We start from the raw sequence: 18,882 nt of genomic DNA, 5'->3' as shown, positions 1-18,882 counted from the left end.
AGTAATTCTGGGGATCCTGAAGGAGATTCTGTTCTGTGCCCTTCTCTTAGTTTCTGGTGTTGCTGGCAACCCTTGGCATTCTTTGGCTTATGGCTGCTTCATTCCAATCTCTGCCCTCATGTCCACATGGCCTTTTTCTCTGTGCATCTGTGTCTCAAATTTCTCCCTGTTACCTCTTAAAAGGAGACCAGTCACTGGTTTAGGGCCCATCCCACAGCCAGGATGATCTTATATCGAGATTCTTTTTGAAAAAATCATAGCACGTAAGAAAAAGCTGTTGGTTGACCAATTCCTGGTCTTCCAAGTGTTGAATTATATCCAAGGCAGGGGGGATTGGTTCTCTGGATGAATACAGACAGGGGATCCCAGGGCACTTCTGTTATCCTGTGGTTTGTGGTCTACATTTTTCAGGGCAATGACAGTGTCTGAATTATCTTTAAATCCTAGGTTCCTGAAAGAGCCTTGCTTAATTTGTGGTCTGTTCTTAGCTTCTCCATGTTCTTTTGAAAGAGATGTCATGTACCATCACACAAATAAATAAGAGCGGAAACATTCTGATATCTTCCTTGGGAGCTCCCAAGGGCAAGAGGTATTGTCTTGCCTTGACCCAGGCCCCTAGGGCACAGCTCTCCTAAAGCCCACCTCTGCTGGTTATTTTTTTTTGGCCCGTCCTCAACAACAGACAACTGTAATTTAATTTTAAACACCTTTAATCATCTGGCTGCTTTAAACCACCCCCTCACAACTTCCCAGCCTGGCTCCCATCAAGCCAGCCATTTCTGGGTCCTTCGGTTTCCCCTCTTCTTGCTTTCCTTCTTATCTACACTGGTCAATGACTTGCTGCTTAACCCCATTTTACTGATGAAGAAACTGAAGCTTACAGAGGTGACCTAACTTGCCCCATGTCTGTGTAACTCGGGCAGTGGCTGAGCCAAGTCCCCTAGTGGCCCCTGCTTCTCAGGACTTTGGCTCTTGGAATTACTCTTGTGTGGGGAGAACATTCTGGAATGACCCAAATTTACTTCCATGGTTGACTCCCCACCTAGTGGAGCATGGCCAAGGTAGGGAGCAGCACTTTGTGGACTTGGGCCAGGACCTGTCTGAATGGTGGGGAAGAAAGTCTTGAAGGTGAGGATGCACAGTAGGGAAGGCCCCTGGGCTGCTAGGAAGTTGTGTTTGCTGGGCATTGTGGGAGGCTCTTTACCCATTTTATCAGTCCATTTTCTAGCTGAAGAAAATATGGCTTCCAAGAAGATCCATGATCTAGCACCCAAGAGACTGCAGTGGGATACACAGGAAAGTTTGTCACCAAAGGCAGACTGGAGGTAAGAAATACCACAGGGGTGCTGGGGATGCCTCACAGGGGAGAGGGAGAGGTCGGGTGCCCTGCCCTGATCACCCCTGCTGATCTCATTTGTTCCCAAATGACAGCTTGTGGACCATTCCTGGGCTGTATGTGCATTTCCTAAGGAGCCACTGGAGCGGGCATGGCCCCAGAAGCCACTGGTGACATGTCGTCAGAACACCATAGCTTGTGGGACACCTGGGTGGCTCAGTCAGCTTCAGCTTAGGCCATGATCCCAGAGTCCTGGGATTGAGCCCCGTGTCAGGCTCCTTGCTTGGCAGAGAGTCTGCTTCTCCCTCTGCCTGACGCTCCCCCTGCTTGCGCCTTCTCTCTCTGTCAAATAAATAAATGAAATTAAAAAAAAAAAAAAAAGGCAAGAACACCGCAGCTTGTTACTTTTGGAGAAACCGGTACCACTACTTTATAGTGTGTGTGTTGGGGGGGGTCAGGGCATGATCCCAAACCTGGAAGAACCTCAGAATCACCTGAGATTCTTAAAAAATTATGGCTAGAAAAAGAAAAGAAAAGAGAAAGTATGGCTCATTGGGGGCCCCTCTTCAGCCTGGGGGTTACGATCTGTATCCCTGAGCTGCTCCTCAGGAAGACTCGCACAGTAGGTGGGGGACTTCACAGCACCTTCTGCCAGCCCAGTGGGGCAAGGGTCACCCCTGTCATTGGATGGACAGGGGCACCGCAAAGCTGAGCGGCAGCTGGTGGTCCTGAGAGAATGAGACAGAAGGGGACAAGCAGGGCCTTCCTGGATAGAGCCCTGGGTTCCAATCCCTCACCTCACCTGAAGCTTAATCCCCTCATCTGAATAATGGGTCCAGGCATTTCCATCACCGAGCACTGAGGTCTAGCCCCCACTTCAAAGCACTGCGGGGTTAAATCCTCCAACCGAAGCGACGAGCCTGTGTGGGAGGCTCACCCCACAGGTTCTCAGGAAGTGACAGCTGGTAACTGGAGGCCACGCCAGCTGTGGGCTGATGGGCCTTTCCACACCCATGGTGGTTCTCTCCTGTCTCACCTACACCTGCATCTGGGGGAGAACCACAGAGTAATCCTAACACAGTCTGAGCACACTTACCCTCGGATGGCCAGGCTGTACTATTTTAATCAGGGCTTCTCTGGGCTGAGGCGGGTTCTCCAATCCTGGCCCACAGCTGGGCAACAACATGGAGCCTGAGCACACATCTGCCTGGCTCTGGCCTCCTTTCACGGACAGGCTCCAGTACCGGACAGGCTCTTCTGCCCACACCCCCGCTGGTGTGGCCACAGGGAGAGATCATTCTCTTCTGGGCTGGGTTCTTGACTTGGACGGCCATTGCAAGGGATGTTGCCAAGGGACAAGGGTTGGTTGAAAACTGGTGGGAGAAAAATTCCTGACGCAGGGTCACGCACTGAGCACCCCCCTGGAGTTTCCCACACCATTTTCTATTTCACACTGACTGCTGCCCTCCAGGTTAAGCGAGCAGATGCCTGACCCTGGAGCCAGGTCTGTCTGGGTGAGAACCACACCCAGGACTCATGTAAGGGGCTTTCTTCTTTGATTTACCCGAGGCGGCCAAGAACTGATCAAAGGAGAGAAGGCAGGTATGGGTAGAGTTGAGTGGCTCTGGCTCCCTAGTGCCTCCCTTTAGGCTCAGAGATGCCTGGGAGTTCCGTGGCCTTGGCAGGCTGGGTACCGTGGAGCCAGGTGTGGGATGGGGGCTGGGGGGAGAGCAGAACAGAGAGAATGGAAGGACTCCTGTCTCATAGGCCCTCCGTCACCTTAGTGCCCAGGGAAAGCTAACTGCCATGTAAATGACATTGTTGCTCAAGAAGTCACTTCACTCAGGTCAGAGGTCTAGGTTTTGAACCTTGGCCCCAGTGGGAGCACTCCCCCCGCCTCCCATTTATACCTGAGCTTCTAGGGTTCGTTTTCCATGCACAGGCTGGGCTGGCATGGGACCATCACCATTCTCATCACCCGGATGCCGTCAGGCCCACAAACTGAATGCCTCTGACTGTGTCTACTTCCCAGCAGCCGCCTAGTCCCTTCATTGACAAATTCTGTACTTTCCAACTTCATTATCAAAGTTTCTATTGGTGCTACCTCATGCTGAAGGTATGCTGCCCTCCCTGGTGTTCTGGCTTCTCCTGTTCCAGCACAGGGCACACCTTTTTTTTTTTAAATTTATTTGACAGAGAGAGACAGCAAGAGAGGGAACACAAGCAGGGGGAGCAGGAGAGGGAGAAGCAGGCTTCCCGCTGAGCAGGGAGCCCGACGCGGGGCTCAATCCCAGGACCCTGGGATCATGACCTGAGCCGAAGGCAGCCGCCCAACGACTGAGCCACCCAGGTGCCCCCAGGGCACACCTTTGAGGCTACCTTGTGTGCGACCAGCATCTGATCCAGGGGGATGAACGCCAGCTCTTAGGTTATATACCAGCCTGACTTGCCCAAGGCCTGAGTGGCCTTGGGCAAGTCAACAAAACTCACACCTCCCTGTTCTGCTGGCTGAACCAGGCCTAAGCCCAGGGCATGGGCTTCGGAGGGAATAGACAGCTGTCTGGCTTTAAGGGGCTTCTCCCTTGACCCCTTTCAGCCTCAGTATCTGGCAAGGAGGGCCTGCCAGCTATCTTTTTTTCTTTTCAATAACCTACAACGCACCCCTTGCCTCCTGGGTCCTGATTTCCTGTCTCCTTGCTGAGCACCCACATCCCCACTCGGTTTTACCTGCTCAGCTGCACGTGGGCCTGGGACCCTGCAAATGCCCTGTGGCAGCTGAACATTTCATTCCTGACTGGGGCTTCTTGCCTTGCTCCTTCACTCTGGAACCAGGGACGGGAGGGACTTCAGACAAACCTCAAATACCTGTCAACTCCACTTTCCCTGGAGCTTGAGGCCAGCAATGTCCCCTGCAGAGGGCTGGCAGTCCCTGCGGCCTGAAATCTCAGCCAGCCCACCAGGTCAGTGTGGCTGGAAGGGCGAGAAAGGAGGACGTAGGAAAGGCTGTTTCTGTAATCCTTTTCCTCACCACCAGGGGCGTTTTGCCTGCCTTGCACCCTGGTGGAGTAGAGGAGGGTGAGCTCCAAGGCTTCCAAACAAAATCTTTAGAAAAAGGAAGTGAGGAAGAGCACTCTGAACAGAGTAAACTGTTTCAAGAACCCAGATTACCAAAGATTTAAAGTAACAAATGCACTTTTAATAGGTCTATGGATAAAAACTACTCAGCGCAGGTCAGGAACCCAGGGCAGCCCCTACTTCTGTTGGAGCCATGCCCTGCATGGTCTTTGGGTCTGAGGTTAACAGGCTATTTGCATTATTTCATGTGATCCACAGTATTAGAAAAACAAGGCATTAGATCAGTTTTGATGAAATGCTGGCAGCTGAATCTGGTCCATTATATTCCGTATTTTTTCTTTAGTTCTTCTACTTTGTTGATGTAAGCTTTCATGGCGTCTTCCTTGGAAGTCCCTGGAAGCAATCAACAGGATTATCTGTCACAGAGGCAGCACGGTAGAAGAGCAGCAGCCTGAAAGCCCTAGATAGCCCCAGTTTCATGCTTAGAGGCTCAGTTTCTCGCCTAGAAAGTGGGGTTTCTCTTACCTGTACCTCACAGGCAGTGGCCAGGATTCACCTTGAAATACTGAATGAGTTCGGCCCATAGTAACTGCTCCCTGAAGCACTGAACCCCTAATGTGTGTGCAGCTGTCCTGAGGACCGTCATTGGCCTGCTGGCCATGTAGGAAAGGCTGGACACTCCAGACACATCAGAAAGCCTGTCCATGGGAAGCCACAGTGACTCTCCTGGCCCTGCTTCCTTGGACTCTCATGGTTGGCTCTGCCCTATCAGGTGTCTCTCTGTGGGGCTCTTCTCTGGTGGAGCTGCTATGTTGGCAGGGAGAAAGCAAAGCCAGGCACCCTCTTCTCCCCAGAAAGGAGCTGTGGGAAAAGTTTTGAGAACTCTGAGCAAAAGCGGCTGGGCCGTGGAGGGGAACAAGGCAGCTCTCTGCCTTCATGCTGCCATCCAAAGGACACAGACCATACCCCTCAGAGACAGTGAACCCCGGGTTCCTGGACGCTGCGGTAAGGGAGAGACGCTGGGAATCAGGGTGTTTTCTGAAACACTGCAGAGTGCCTGGGCACTGGTATACGAATGGCCAGGGACAACGGGCAGTCAGCCGGGCATTCCTGCTCCTGTTCCTTGCAAATCCTAGGAGTGTATTTCTTGTACGCTGGCCTTTTCTGAATCTGAGGGTTTTTCACTCACAGGAAGACAGAGGGCTTATTCAGAAGCTAGCTAGGCGAGAACACAAAAGCTGGCAGGCCCTTCAGTGCCAACTTGTGGGTCCTGCTGCTGCAGGTGGCACGTGATAAAGTCGGAGCTGGGATACTTCCTGCCTCCTGTTGCTTAGCATAGAAAAGCTCCATTCACAGGGCCTACAATGTGCCAGCAGCTTGCCATGCATTAGCTCATTCCTTTCCTTTATGTGCCTTTCTGGCTGGAAGGGAGCTGGGGAAGGCTGCTTGGGCTAGGGGATTGCTGCCTGCCCTTTTGAGGAAGAGAAGGGTGTGAGCAGGAAACAACTCCTTGTGAAGGTGTGGGCCATGAAACCACTCCAGGTCAAATATTCACACACACCCCCACCCCCCGCCCCTAGTCTGGTCTCCAGCTCCTCCCCTCCAGAAGACACCACTGCTCAGAGACAGTGCTCTTGAAGAAGGCATATGTGGTATTAGGAAAGAAAGTAGGTGGCCCAGTTTTTTTCCATTTTGGCCAGGCCAGGCTGATTTCAAGCATGTGCCTCACCCACTGTGTTTTCTCGCCTACCCCTTTCACTCCATAATGAACGGTATTTTGTTACTGGGCTTCACAGACTAGGGACAATGATTATGAACAATTACCTTTCAGCTGATTCCAGGCATCCCACTTGGCCTTGCCTTTGAGATCCAACAGCCCAGGCCGTTCTAAAACACGGGAAGGAAAGACATTAGATCTGCTTCAAGTTCTAATGGAGAACGTCATGGACTCTCTTGTCCTGAACTCATCTTTCATTTCCCTGGTTCCTTCCAGGCTCTGCTATGGAGTTAAATGGGTCTAGCATAGTGAGTTCTGCCTTTAGAAACCCAGATGTACAGGGGCACCTGGGTGGCTCAGTGGGTTAAGCCTCTGCCTCTGGCTCAGGTCATGATCCTGGGGTCCTGGGATCGAGCCCCGCATCAGGCTCTCTGCTCAGCGGGGAGCCTGCTTCCCCCTCCCCTCGCTGCCTGCCTCTCTGCCTAGTTGTGATCTCTGTCAAATTAATAAATAAAAAAAACCTTAAAAAAAAAAAAAGAAATCCAGATGTACAGAAATCCAAACTTTTTAAAAAGATTTTATTTTATTTTTTATTTATTTGACAGAGAGAGAGAGAGAGAGAGGGAGGAGGGAGAGGGAGAAGCAGGTTCCCTGCTGAGCAGGGAGCCCAATGTGGGGCTCAACCCCAGGATCCTGAGATCATGACCTGAGCCAAACACAGAAGCTTAACTGGCTAAGCCACCCAGGCAATCCCAGAAATCCAAACTTAAGATCTAGAGAAAACAGGAAGAAAATCGTTCTCATTACTGAGCAGTTGTCTTAAAAGTTAAATAACTCCAGAATTCCTCCTTTTTAAAAACCATACTTAGGAGTTTTTTGTTTTTTTAAAAAAACAAAACAAAACAAAAAAACAAGCACTACATCCATTCATATGGCTTAACATTCAAATGCTGTCAAGGAGAATACTATAGTTTCCCTCCTACCCCTGGTCTCAGTCATGCAATTTCTCTCCTTCATGTTATTGTTGCTATTGGTTTTCTGGGCTCCTCTTTGTGTGAACAGTCTGTTCATACCCTTGCCCCATTTTTCTACCAATTTGTTGGTCTAATTCTTGTTAATCTGTGGGTGTTTTTTTCCCCAAAGGCAAAGCATTCTTTAAGTCAGGCCATGATTTTGTGCTTCCAGACCTGTCATCAGCTGCACTTGAGAAACACACTGGCTGCTTCCCTGCTGACCTATTTTACTGCTACACTGAGAACAAAGGCAAGAGGAGCAATCCTGGTGCCCATGCCCTAGACCACTGTGCCTGAGACACCTCAAGTCTCCTCAGAGGCTTTCAGAGCAGCATTCCCGGAAATGCCAGAAAGGGTGCCGCGGAGTTGTCACCTAGGAAGAACGAGCACACTCCCGAAGCCCTTTTTGTAATGATGGACATGTACATTTGCACTAACTCAGGGCCACTGGCCACTTCTGGTCCTTGAGATGTGGCTTGTGTGATGGAGGACTGAGCTCTGGATTTTATTTAATTATTTTCAATTTAAAACTCAATGTGGCTAATAGTAACGATCTGTGGGACAGTGCAGCCCTAGATTGAACTGACACCTCCCTACTCAGGAATTGACAGATTCCCAAGTCAGTCTACATACTCATGTAAAAGCAGGGCAGAGACCAGGGTCTGGGAAAATCCTGTTTAGCAGAAAAGCATGTCAGTCACTCTGGTCACCCCCACTTCCTCTTTCCTTTCCTGCCCTGGAAGGATATAAGGTTTATAAATCCAGCGCAGAACTCACCTTTGCCCCAAGACTTTTCTCAGCTAAGCCCTTCCTGGGAACTTTGATTTGGTACTGCGCTGGGCACCATTTCCTGCTTCCAGATGGCTGGCAAGCCACCTACCTGCTCCACTGCCCACCTCAAGCTCAGTGGAATTGGCCATGCTCATCCTCCTGAACAGAGGAGGGGGTGACCTCTTTCTGTGCAGCCATGGACATTGCTTCTGAGTCCCTGCCTAGATTGCATTGTGCTGTTGCCTCAGTACACATCCGAGTTTCAGGGACTCAGGGGCAGAATAAAAACTGTCCTAAGCCAGAAAGACTGTATGCAGAATACGGTAGTCTAAACTACTACCTCAAAGCTATACCAAGATTTTTTTCAACAGGGAAGAAACGGTTAGCAGGAACCGTTGTCAGCAAAAATGCTTCTGACCGGCCACAGGAAGCTAGCTGCTTCTCTGCCCCTGTTATCAGGCTTGGCCTGGCTGCCAAGGGCTCTGACTTTGATTCTGCTGGTCTGGGGTGGAAGTAGTATGATTCAACAAAGCTACTACTGAGCTGAGAGCTTGGACTAAGTCTCTTCCAGGCTGGGGTCTCTACTTCCAAAGATGGAAAATGTTAGTGATAACCAGTAAAGTACTTCCAAAAACTAGGATTTGAATTCTGCTACCTGAGCCACCAAGAACAGTGCAGGGTCTGTGAGCCCCATTCAGGGGCATGATCTTAGCTTGGTGGGGGTGGGACCCCCAGGAGCTATTACCATGTTCCATCTGAAGAGTAAGATTTTGGGTGGTTTTGAGTGTGCAGTTCCCATAGATTAAGAGTTCCAGCACCCATCAGGGCTTCTGAGCCTGCCTTGATGAGTAGGGGCCTTCTCAAGCTCATCTCAGCATACCTGTGCTTTTTCTTTTTTTTCCTAAAGATTTAACTTATTTATCTGACAGAGAGATAGAAAGAGCCAGAGAACATAAGCGAGGGGAATGCCAGAGGGAGAGAGAGAAGCAGCAGGGAGCCTGACATGGGACATGATCCCAGGACCCTCTGGTCCCAGAAGGGTCCTGGGATCATGACCTGAGCTGAAGACAGATGCTAATTGACTGAGTTACCCAGGAGCCCCATACCTGTGTTTACGTCACCCACAGTTACTTGTTTGTAGTGGCCATAGATGAACAACATCTCATCATCTGCTGGCTTGGTCTTCAGGTGCTTAACGTCCTCCGCAGCTTTGTCAAACTCAGCCTAAACACGAGGGAAAGAGGCCTAAATAGAGCTCAGTAATGGGGAGACACAGGTTGGAAAAGCAGCATTCCTGGGATGCCTGGGAGGAAAAACAGTTTGTTTTCTCAGCTCCCCAACAGGGCAGCCAGAAAAATCCAGCAAAACAAGGAGGGAAGCATAGGCGTTCACTGGTTCGATGGACAGCTACATACTGGACCCCTCACCATACCAGGAGCCAGGTGCTGGAAACACAGCGGTGAAGGAGGCATGCTGGGAGTGCCTGCAGTAGGCATACAAGTCACCAAAAAAGCGTGGTCAACAGCCTGACCATCCCTGGGTCAGGCCGGCGTCCCAGTAGAGCCGGGACTTGTGGATAGAGCCAGCGTGTTTGCAACCGGTGAGAGGGAGACAGGGTTTGAGTGCGGAGGTGTGGGCAGTGGTGTTTGTTGGACCCTCCACCACCATCCGCCCTCTGGGACTGGCCATTCAGCACCGACCTCTATTTCAGTGTTCTGATTGGAGAGAGGTGAAAGGAGTCAGAGGTCATCCCACTCAGTTCAGTTTCCGCAAAGCGGCTACATTCGAAGGAGGGAAATGGCCTCTGGGTCACCTCCCCCCAAGCCATCCTCTTCCCGAACGTTGGACACTCAGCCCCTATGTCCCCTGACCTCTAAGTTGTCAGCGACGGCTTCCTCGCTTCCCCATTCTGCATGGCGTCCCTACTCCTGCCCTGACCTTCCGGATGGGGAGCTCGGTCTCTGCTTCTTCCATCCACGAAACCCTCTACCTGCCATCTTTCTACCTAGGACCCTAGCCTCTACCCGCCCCCTCCCCCGTTCCCGCTTCATCGCGAAGTACACCCCACGGGCAACTTTCTAGCAGTTGCGGGTGGGTAGCAGTGTCCAAACCCTGTAAGTTCCGCTCACAAGGCTCTGTGCAAAGAGTCAGAGCTGGGCACGAGTCCAGGAGGCACAGCGGGGCTGCAAAGGGAAAGACCCTGCGGAGTTCTGGCTGGGAGATACCCCCCTCCCCCAGCCTGCAGCCTCGCCATACCTCCGCCGCCAGAAGAGGTACGCTTTATACCTGAGACATGCTGGAGGCGTCTGGAGAAAACCGGTGAGCCCGCGGAGGCGGCGAAGAGCAGGAAACAGTAGCGCACGACTCGACTCGCAGCGCCTTTAGAGGCGCAGCCGCAGGCGGCTCCAACCCCTGCCAGGCCAGCGACGGGCAGCCAATCAAAAGCCAGTTCTAAGCTGCGGGGCGTGTCCAGCCGCTGCAGCGCCGCGAAACCCGTCCGAGCCCACGTGGGTTTGTTCGCACACGCGCAGTGAGAGACCGAAGGGGACGCCGGGTACAGGTGGGGCTCGCGGAGGACAGGCGTGCTTGTGGGATTCAGAGCTCGGCGGCTGTGGGGAGTGGACTGCAGCGGTAGAGGGGACCGGGCGGCGGCTAAAGAGTAGAGACTTCTAAATTTGTTCAGTCTTGTGTCTGGAGTGAGGAACCCGGAAGTTGTGCCTCAGGCGCAAGTAACTTCTCAGGCTTGGGGAGGACGAGTGGGCTCCGCCCGTCACGGGATCTAGAGGAGACCTTGCTGGTCCGGTCGGTGGACAGCCGCGCGGTGGTGGGATGCTGGACTGGTTCCCGGAAAAGCGAAGCCGAGGCCTCTTCTCTGAGCTTTTGGCCCGTTTTGTGACCTAGTAATCTTAAGTTTGCAGTCCTACACTGCGCATTTTATTGTGGTACATTTCCTCCACCTGGTGCATGAAAGGCAATGCCGGTGTCTTATTTGTCTTTAACAAACTTGCCCTGGACCCGGTACCCAGCAAATGTTAAATGAATGACTCTTCATTCATAAATGTTTACTGAACTCTTAGCTACCTAACTTGGACTAGTTTCGACATTGATACAGCAGAGTAGGAAACAGATAAATTCCTGCATTGCTGCTACTTATATTGGAGATATTAGTTAATAAAATAAGTAGAAAATTTGTTAGAGGGTTAGGGAGTTAGAAGTTTGCAGTTTTACATGGGAGAGGGAGGGTAACATTTGAGAAAGCCCCCCAGTGAGAGGAAGGAGCATTCCAGGTAGAAAACAAGTGTAAAGTTGTGAGCAGAGAGTGGAGGGAAAGAGTAGAAAGAGATGAGACTGGAGAGTTAAAGAAGTGCCAGACTGGCTAGATGATGCAGAGCTTGGCCTTTATAGGAACTATAGGGATTGGGACTTTTATTTTGAGATGGGAAACCAGAGGCTTTTAAGCAGAGGAGGGTAAGATCAAGGGGAAGCATCTGCAGAGTTGTAGAGGCTGATGCTCCTGGTGGGAACAGAAAGGAGCAGCACAGGTGATGGGCAGAATTCAAAGGTAATGAGAATTTTCTGGTGGTTACAAAGCTGGGTTTAAGTGAGGCTGATTTGTTGCTTGCTTGTTTGGAATATACTCCACTTTCCACCCAAACAAACAAACAACAACAACAAAAAACCAAATTTCTACATGGTAGTTTTGTGAGCAAGTGAGTCCACAAAAGTTGGTTAATGGAACTGAAGTATTTAACTGGTAAGGATTGTGGGTCCCATGGAGCATGGTGCTAAGTGGTTTTCCTTGCTACAGGGCCCACTCTAGGCCAGGTTTTGAAATAACTGAAGACGTGCTCTTCAGCCTGTGTCCTGCTTTCTTTCCTCATTCCTCAGGGACCCATTTTTTGTGATTTCCACTTACGAAAATGCTGCCTTAAGGCCTCCATTTACTGTTTCCTAGGAAATTGGCACTTAGCTTTTAAAATAAAGAGATAACAAGCCAGCATCTGAGATTTAATTTTTTGTAGTAAATTTTAGAGAATATTTGGGGGTCCATAAATTGTATGAATTTTTAATTCTGTATTTCAATAGCATTGGAAGGGTAATTGCTCTTCATATCCCCAGAAAATGCAGCTCTTTTTCAGCTTTTTTTTTTAAATGATTTTATTTCTTTATTTGATAGACAGAGATCACAAGTAGGCAGAGAGGCAGGCAGAGAGAGAGGAGGAAGCAGGCTCCCTGCTGAGCAGAGAGCCCAATGCAGGCTTGATCCCAGGACCATGAGATAATGACAGGAAGGCAGAGGCTTTAACCCACTGAGTCACCTAGATGCCCCTCAGCTATATTTATATCCTTGCTAAAAACTAGCACACTTCATAATAATTTTATTTACAATCATTTTTATTTATTTATTCTTCTGTCTGATTTTTCTCCCCTACATAAGCCAGGGAAAATAGGGATCATCTTGTATTGGTCTGCGCTTCTATCTCCCAAGTGCCAGGAACTTCTTAGGCACTGAGCAAATGGCAGGTGATGAACAGAGTCCTTGGCTCTCTATGAAATGTTATTCTGATTAGCCATGACCTTGGAAACTTAAGTTTATGGAACTGAATGTGTAACTATAGGCTGTGGTAAAGTAGATGAATTCTGATGCAAGGACCATGTAATCTCTTTGTATCACTCCTAGTTGGGAACAGAACACAACACAATTATTTAGGGAAGATGGGGAACCTGATAAGCCACCTAATCCACCTACTTGGCTCTCCCCTTTAGTAGAAAGGCTCTTGTCATTGCTGTAACCTGCCCTCACATCCTTGGGGTGCCAATTTCGACTACTCCTAGGCTACACTTGCTGGGTCTCAGTGTAAAGCCAGATGGGCAGCATACATTAACAGGTGAAAGCTGTTCTTACTCAGTGGGTGTGAATAGTAGTTTTTTAATATTGGGTTTCTTGGTGTAAACTAAACCTCTAATTTCTAAAAGCCTAATCATTAAAAAAATGTACTACAGTTACAGTAAAGCTTTACTAGAAGGCAAGGGCTAGAGTACTCAAAAATGATGAATTCTATCCCTTTGGTATTTATTTTCACTTCTTGGAATGTGATTCCTGAGGCATGGCTCAGTTGAAGGTGGGAGGGTATTAGTGTGTTTAAAGGGAAGGAAGCACTTGGGAAATGCTTCTGGGATAGGAGGTGAGCAGAGTTGGGGGCGTTTGTTTTGTGAAGGTGGAGGGAGTTAAGAGCTGAGATGGGATAAGAATGCAGCACGGCTCCCCCTCCCCATTCTTTTCAATTCCTCTGTCTCTCTAACTTTTCTGATGGTATAATTCCTTTTCTGGCAGCTGCGACTCTTTTTTTTTTTTTTTTTTAAAGATTTTGTTTATTTATTTGACAGAGATTACAAGTAGGTAGAGAGGCAGGCAGAGAAAGAGGAGGGAGCAGGCTTCCCGTTGAGCAGAGAGCTGGATGCAGATGCAGGGTTTGATCTCAGGACTCTGAGATCATGACCCAAGCTGAAGGTGGAGACTTGAGCTCACTAAGCCAACCAGGCATCCCTGGCAGCTGTGACTCTTAACCAGCCCCTCCCATTTGCCATTCTCTTGTTCTTTTGGGTGTTTAGATTCAGAGGAATTGTAGCAAGCTGGGTGTGAGAGAAGTGTGTGTGTATGTGTGATCTATGTGTGTATGATTCGCCCCTTTCCCAAGTACTGTTTCTGTCCGGCTGACATGGCGGGGTGGTGGTTTGGGCTGAGGTGAGACTTAGAGACCAGGGCTTGGGAGCAGGGGAGCAAGGACGCTTGGGGGAAGTGTCCTATGCTGGAAGGTGAGAAGACCTCTTTTTAAAAAGATTTTATGTATTGGACAGCACAACCAGGGGGAGCAGCAGGTAGAGGGAGAGGGGGAAGCAGACACTCCTCTGAGCAAGGAGCCCAATGTGGGGCTCATCCCAGGACCCTGAGATCATGATCTGAGCCGAGAGCAGATGCTTAACCCACTGGGCCACCCAGGCACCCTGAAAGAAGATTTCCTGAAGACTTACTTAAACATAAGTAAAGATGAACACTGCTGAGACGACTCCTGTATCCGGTTTGGAAATACGATTATGGACAGGAGTAAGGAAGCACCTTAGGAAGATATCTTGATAACTATAGTCGGTTACTCTAGTTCTTACTCAACCTCATTAGAAGTATAAACTCTTCTAAATCTGTTTTCATTTTGCCTGTTTCCCTGGCTTCTGGTTGCACATGACAGACCCTTGGTAAAATGCTTTGAAACTAGGTTGTTATGTGAGCCGAGCTGAAGGCAGCCGCTTAATGACTGAGCCACCCAGGCGCCCTGACAATGCCATTTAAAAAACTTTATTTTTGACATGATGCACTAAAAAATGACAACAACAAGAACAAAACAAAACAACCCAGCACCCTAATTTTTATTTTGAGGCAATTGTAAGTTCACATGAAGTTTTTAAGAATACATAGATCTCTTACACCCTTTTCACATTTTTCCCAGTGGTAATATCTTGCAAAACTATAATACATACCATAATCAGTACATTAACATTGAAATATTTAAGATAAAGAAACTTTCCATCATCAAGAAGCCCTTATATTATCCTATGCTAAGGAAATCTGTGTGATTTTAAAAGGTTAAAGCTTTTGCAGGTGCCTGGGTGGCTCAGTTGGTTAAACGACTGCTTTTGGCTCAGGTCGTTAACCCAGAGTCCCGGGATTGAGTCCCACGTTGGGCTCCCAGCTCCATGGGGAGTCTGCTTATCCCTGTAACTTTCTCCCTTTTCATGCTTTCTCTCACTTTCTCTCTCAAATAAATAAATAAAATCTTAAAAAAAAAAAGGATAGTATTTGAAAAAGTATTAAAAAGAAGCTTTTGCAACTTTATTACTGGTTAAATAAATTTGGCCATTATAATGTCCAAGCAGTTGGGAGGGAAAAATCAAGTAAGTGCTTGTTTTTATAGTAGTTTTCATTAAAAATATTCATATGATAATGTCTGTAAGCATCATCACTTTGATTATAGTAGATGTAGTATTGTGATAAATTGTTTAATGGGGGAAGGCTTTTCATTATTGAATATGATGTTAGCAATGGGTTTGTCTTATATGGTCTTTACTGTCTGCTCTCTTCATTGAGAGTTTTTGTTTTAAACATGTTGAATTTTGTTAAATGCTTTTTCAACATCTGTTAAGATGATCATTATTTTTATCCTTCAGTTTGTTAATTTGGTTTATCACATTGATTTGTGGATGTTAAACTATAGTTGGATGCCTGGAATAAATCCCACTTGATTGTGGCGTCTGGTCTTTTATTGTATTGTTGAATTGGGTTTGTTAATATTTTGTTTGGGATTTTTGCATGTGTGTTCATCAGGGATATTGGCCCGTAATTTTCTTTTTTGGTGGTATCTGTCTAGTTTTAGTATCAGGGTGGTGCTGACTTTGTAAAATGATTTTGGAAGTATTCTGTCCTTTCAGTTTTTTAGGATAATTTGAGAAGGATGGGTACTAACTCTTTAAATGTTTGGTAGAATTCATCTCTGAAGCCATCTGTCCCTGGACTTTTGTTTTTTTAAAATTACGGTTTAATTTCATTACTTGTAATCAGTCTATTCACATTTTTTTAAAGATTTTTATATATTTATTTGACAGAGAGAGAGAGATCACAAGTAGATAGAGAGGCAGGCAGAGAGAGGGGGGAAGCAGGCTCCTCGCTGAGCAGAGAGCCTGATGTGGGACTCGATCCCAGGACCCTGAAATTATGACCTGAGCTGAAGGCAGAGGCTTAACCCACTGAGTCATCCAGGCGCCCCTGTCTATTCATTTTCTATTTCTTCATGATTCAGTCTTGGAAGGTTGTGTGTTTCTAGGAATTTATCCGTTTCTTCTAGGTTTCCCAGTTTGTTCAAAGTATTCTCTTTGATCCTTTGTATTTCAGTGGTGTCAATTTTAAGTCTTCTTTCATTTCTGAATTTATTTGGATCCTCTCTGTTTTTGTTTTGTTGAGTTTTTGAAGAATTAGTCTAGCTAAAAGTTTGATTTTATTTTTTCAAATAGCCAGCTTTTAGTATTGTTGATCTTTTGTTTTCTTATTGCTATTTATTTTTGCTTTGGTCTTTATTAGGTTCTACTAAATTTGGGCTTTGTTTGTTCTTTTTCTAGTTTCTATAGGTTTAAAGTTAGACCATTCATTTGTGATTTTTCTGGTTTCTGGAGATAGGCCTGTATTACTGTGAAATTCCCTTTTAGAACTTCTTTGCTGCCTCCCATAGATTTTGGAAAGTTGTGTTTCCATTTTCATGTGTTTCAGATATTTTTTGATTTCCTTTTGATTTCTTTGTTTGACCCCATTAGTTATTTAGTCTGCGTGTGTTTGTGTTTTTTTCCAGTTTTCTTCTTGTGATTGATTTCTAGTTTCATACTGTTGTGGTCAGAAAAAATTCTTGATATGATTTTAGTCTTGAATTTTGGAGACTTGTTTTTTGGGCCAACATGTGATCTGCCCTAGAGAATGTTTCATATACACTTGAGGAGAATGTATATTTTGCATTTGGATGAAAATGTTCTATATATATCTATTTAGTCCATCTGGCCTAATGTGTTGTTTAAGTCCAGTGTTTCCTTACTAATTTTTCTCTCTGGATGATATATTCGTTAGTGTAAGTGGGATATTAAAGTCTCCTACTGTTATGATATTATTGTAAATTTTTCCCTTTATGTCTGTTAATATTTGCTTTATATGTTTAGGGACTCCTATGTTGGGTGCATAAATACTTATGAATGTTATATCCTCCTGTTGGATTGACCCCTTCATCATTATGTAATATTCCTCTTTGTCTTTTGTTACAGTCTTTGTGTTAAGTTCTTTTGTCTGATACATATATTGTTACTCCAGCTTTCTTTTCTTTTCCATTTGCATGGAATATCTTTTCCTATTTTTTCACTTTCATTCTGTGTGTCTTTAGAACCAAAGTGAGTTTCTTGTAGGTCACATATAGATAGGTCCAGTTGTTTTTTTTGTTTTTTTTTTTAACCCAGTCACCCTGTCTTGATTGGTGCATTTAATCCATTTACATTTAAAGTAATTATTGATACCTATGTACTAATTGCTATTTTTGTTGGGTTTTTTTTTTTGGTTATTTTTGACGTTCTTCTCTGTGTCTTTCTTTTTCTCTTGAGCTCTTCCCTTACAGTGTGATGGTTTCCTTTAGTGTTTAATTTGGTTTCCTTTCTCTTTATTTTTTGGTGTATATGTGTTGTAGGTTTTTGGTTTGTTGTTACTCTGAGGTTCATGTTTGAGATATGTTTGTTTTAACCTGATAGTGCTTACGTTTGAGGGCATACTATAAGTTTGTTCCTTTTTATTGCTAAGTAATATTCTATTATATGGATGAACTAGTTTAACAGTCATCTGCTGAAGGGCATCTGTATTGTTTCCATTTTTGGCCATTACCAATAAAGCTGCCACTAGTCACTTATGTACAAATTTCTGTGTGAACATATTTTCATTTTTCAGAGATAAATGTCCAGGAGTGCAATTCTGGGCCATATTGCCACTTCATGTTTGGTTTTGTAGAAGCTGCCATTGTGGCTGCATCATTTTACATCCTTACTAGGAACAAATGAGAGATTCAGTTTTCCCACATCCTTGCCAGCCTTTGGTGTTAACACTCTTTTTTATTTTAGGTATTTTGATAGATTTGTAACAGTATCTCGTGATTTTAATTTTCATTTCCTAATGGCTAATAGTGTTGAACATATTTTCATGTGCATATTTGCCATCTGTGTATCTCTTCTGTGAAATGTCTCTTTGTGTCTTTGTACATGTTTTATTTTTATTTATTAAGATTTAGACATGGCAAGAGAGGGAACACAAGCAGGGGGAGTAGTGGTAGAGGGAGACCAGGCTACCCACTAAGCAGGGAGCCGGATGCGGGGCTCTATCCCAGGTCCCTGGGATCATGACCTGAGCTGAAGGCAGATCCCCAATGACTGAGCCACCCAGGCGCCCCTCTTTGTATGTGTTTTAATTGTGTTTTTTCAGTGTTGAGTTTTGAGAGTTCTTCATGTATTCTGGGTACTAGTCCTTTGTTGGATATGTGGTTGGCAAATATTTTTTCACTGTTTTTAGCTTATCTTTTCATCCTTTTCCAGAGTCTTTCATAGAGCATAAGTTTTTTTATTTTGACTGAAGCCCACCTTACCCATTTTTCCTTTTATGGATTGGACTTCTGGCATTTAATAACTCCTTACCTAATTCTATATCCTGAAGATTTTCCATTTTTTTATTTTCTATTTTTTAAAGTTTTATAGATTTATATTTCATAAATGCAAATAATACTAAAAACATAAATTTTATATATAGTGTTTAAGATTTGGGTTGAGGTTCTTTTTTTTCAAGTTTTTATTTAAATTCCAGCTAATATACAGTGTGATACTAGTTTCAGATGTGGAATTTAGTGATTGATCATTTACATAAAACACCTAGTGCTCATCACAGCAAATGCACCCCTTAACTTATCCCCCTCACCCACCTGAGGTTCTTTTCTTTATTTTTCCTCCTGCTCTGTCTAATTGTTTCAGCACCATGTTGGAAAGATATCTTTCCTCTCTTGAACTGCTTTTCACCTTTATCAGTAATCTGTTGGGCATATTTATGGGGTCTTTTACTGGGTTTTCTCTCTGTTCTAGTGATAAATGCATCTATTCCTCCATTAATACCACAGAGTTGATTACTAGACCTATGTATTAGATCTTAAAATTGGATAAACAGATTCCTCCAACTTTATTCCTCTTTTTCAAAATTGGGCTAGCTATTCTAGTTCCTTTATTTTTCCATATAAATTTTGCAATAATGTCTATGTCTACAAAAAAACCCATGATTTTGATAGGAATTTGATTAAATCTGTATATCAGTGTGGGGAGAATGGATGTATTTACTCTTGGGTCTTCTGATATATGAACTC

At 45.9% G+C, this 18,882-nt stretch overlaps 2 protein-coding genes across 6 annotated transcripts in view; one reads left to right on the top strand and one right to left on the bottom strand.

The window, feature by feature from the left end:
- Positions 1 to 4,510: 4,510 nt before the first annotated feature.
- DBI (diazepam binding inhibitor, acyl-CoA binding protein) lies at positions 4,511 to 10,313 on the bottom strand. Its single transcript, XM_044242616.1, has 4 exons — positions 10,199 to 10,313; positions 9,019 to 9,136; positions 6,236 to 6,298; positions 4,511 to 4,804 (listed from the first exon to the last, which is right to left on the bottom strand). Exons 1-4 carry the CDS (start codon positions 10,205 to 10,207, stop codon positions 4,731 to 4,733), a joined length of 264 nt encoding a protein of 87 aa, XP_044098551.1. The 5' UTR covers positions 10,208 to 10,313; the 3' UTR covers positions 4,511 to 4,730.
- A 78-nt stretch (positions 10,314 to 10,391) lies between these two features.
- The window catches only part of C3H2orf76 (chromosome 3 C2orf76 homolog), a 63,300-nt gene continuing 54,809 nt past the window's right edge, over positions 10,392 to 18,882 (top strand). The window contains exon 1 of one of the 5 annotated variants that reach the window (XM_044242610.1): positions 10,392 to 10,472. The gene's annotated coding sequence lies outside the window, so the exon portion shown is untranslated. The other 4 variants (XM_044242611.1, XM_044242614.1, XM_044242613.1 and 1 more) reach the window with 4 other exon arrangements.

Source organism: Neovison vison, chromosome 3 (genome assembly GCF_020171115.1).
Source record: "Neovison vison isolate M4711 chromosome 3, ASM_NN_V1, whole genome shotgun sequence".
NCBI classification, from domain to species: domain Eukaryota; kingdom Metazoa; phylum Chordata; class Mammalia; order Carnivora; family Mustelidae; genus Neogale; species Neogale vison.
The sequence above is the reverse complement of the archived record's forward strand: the minus strand, read 5'-3'. Positions and strand labels throughout refer to the sequence as shown.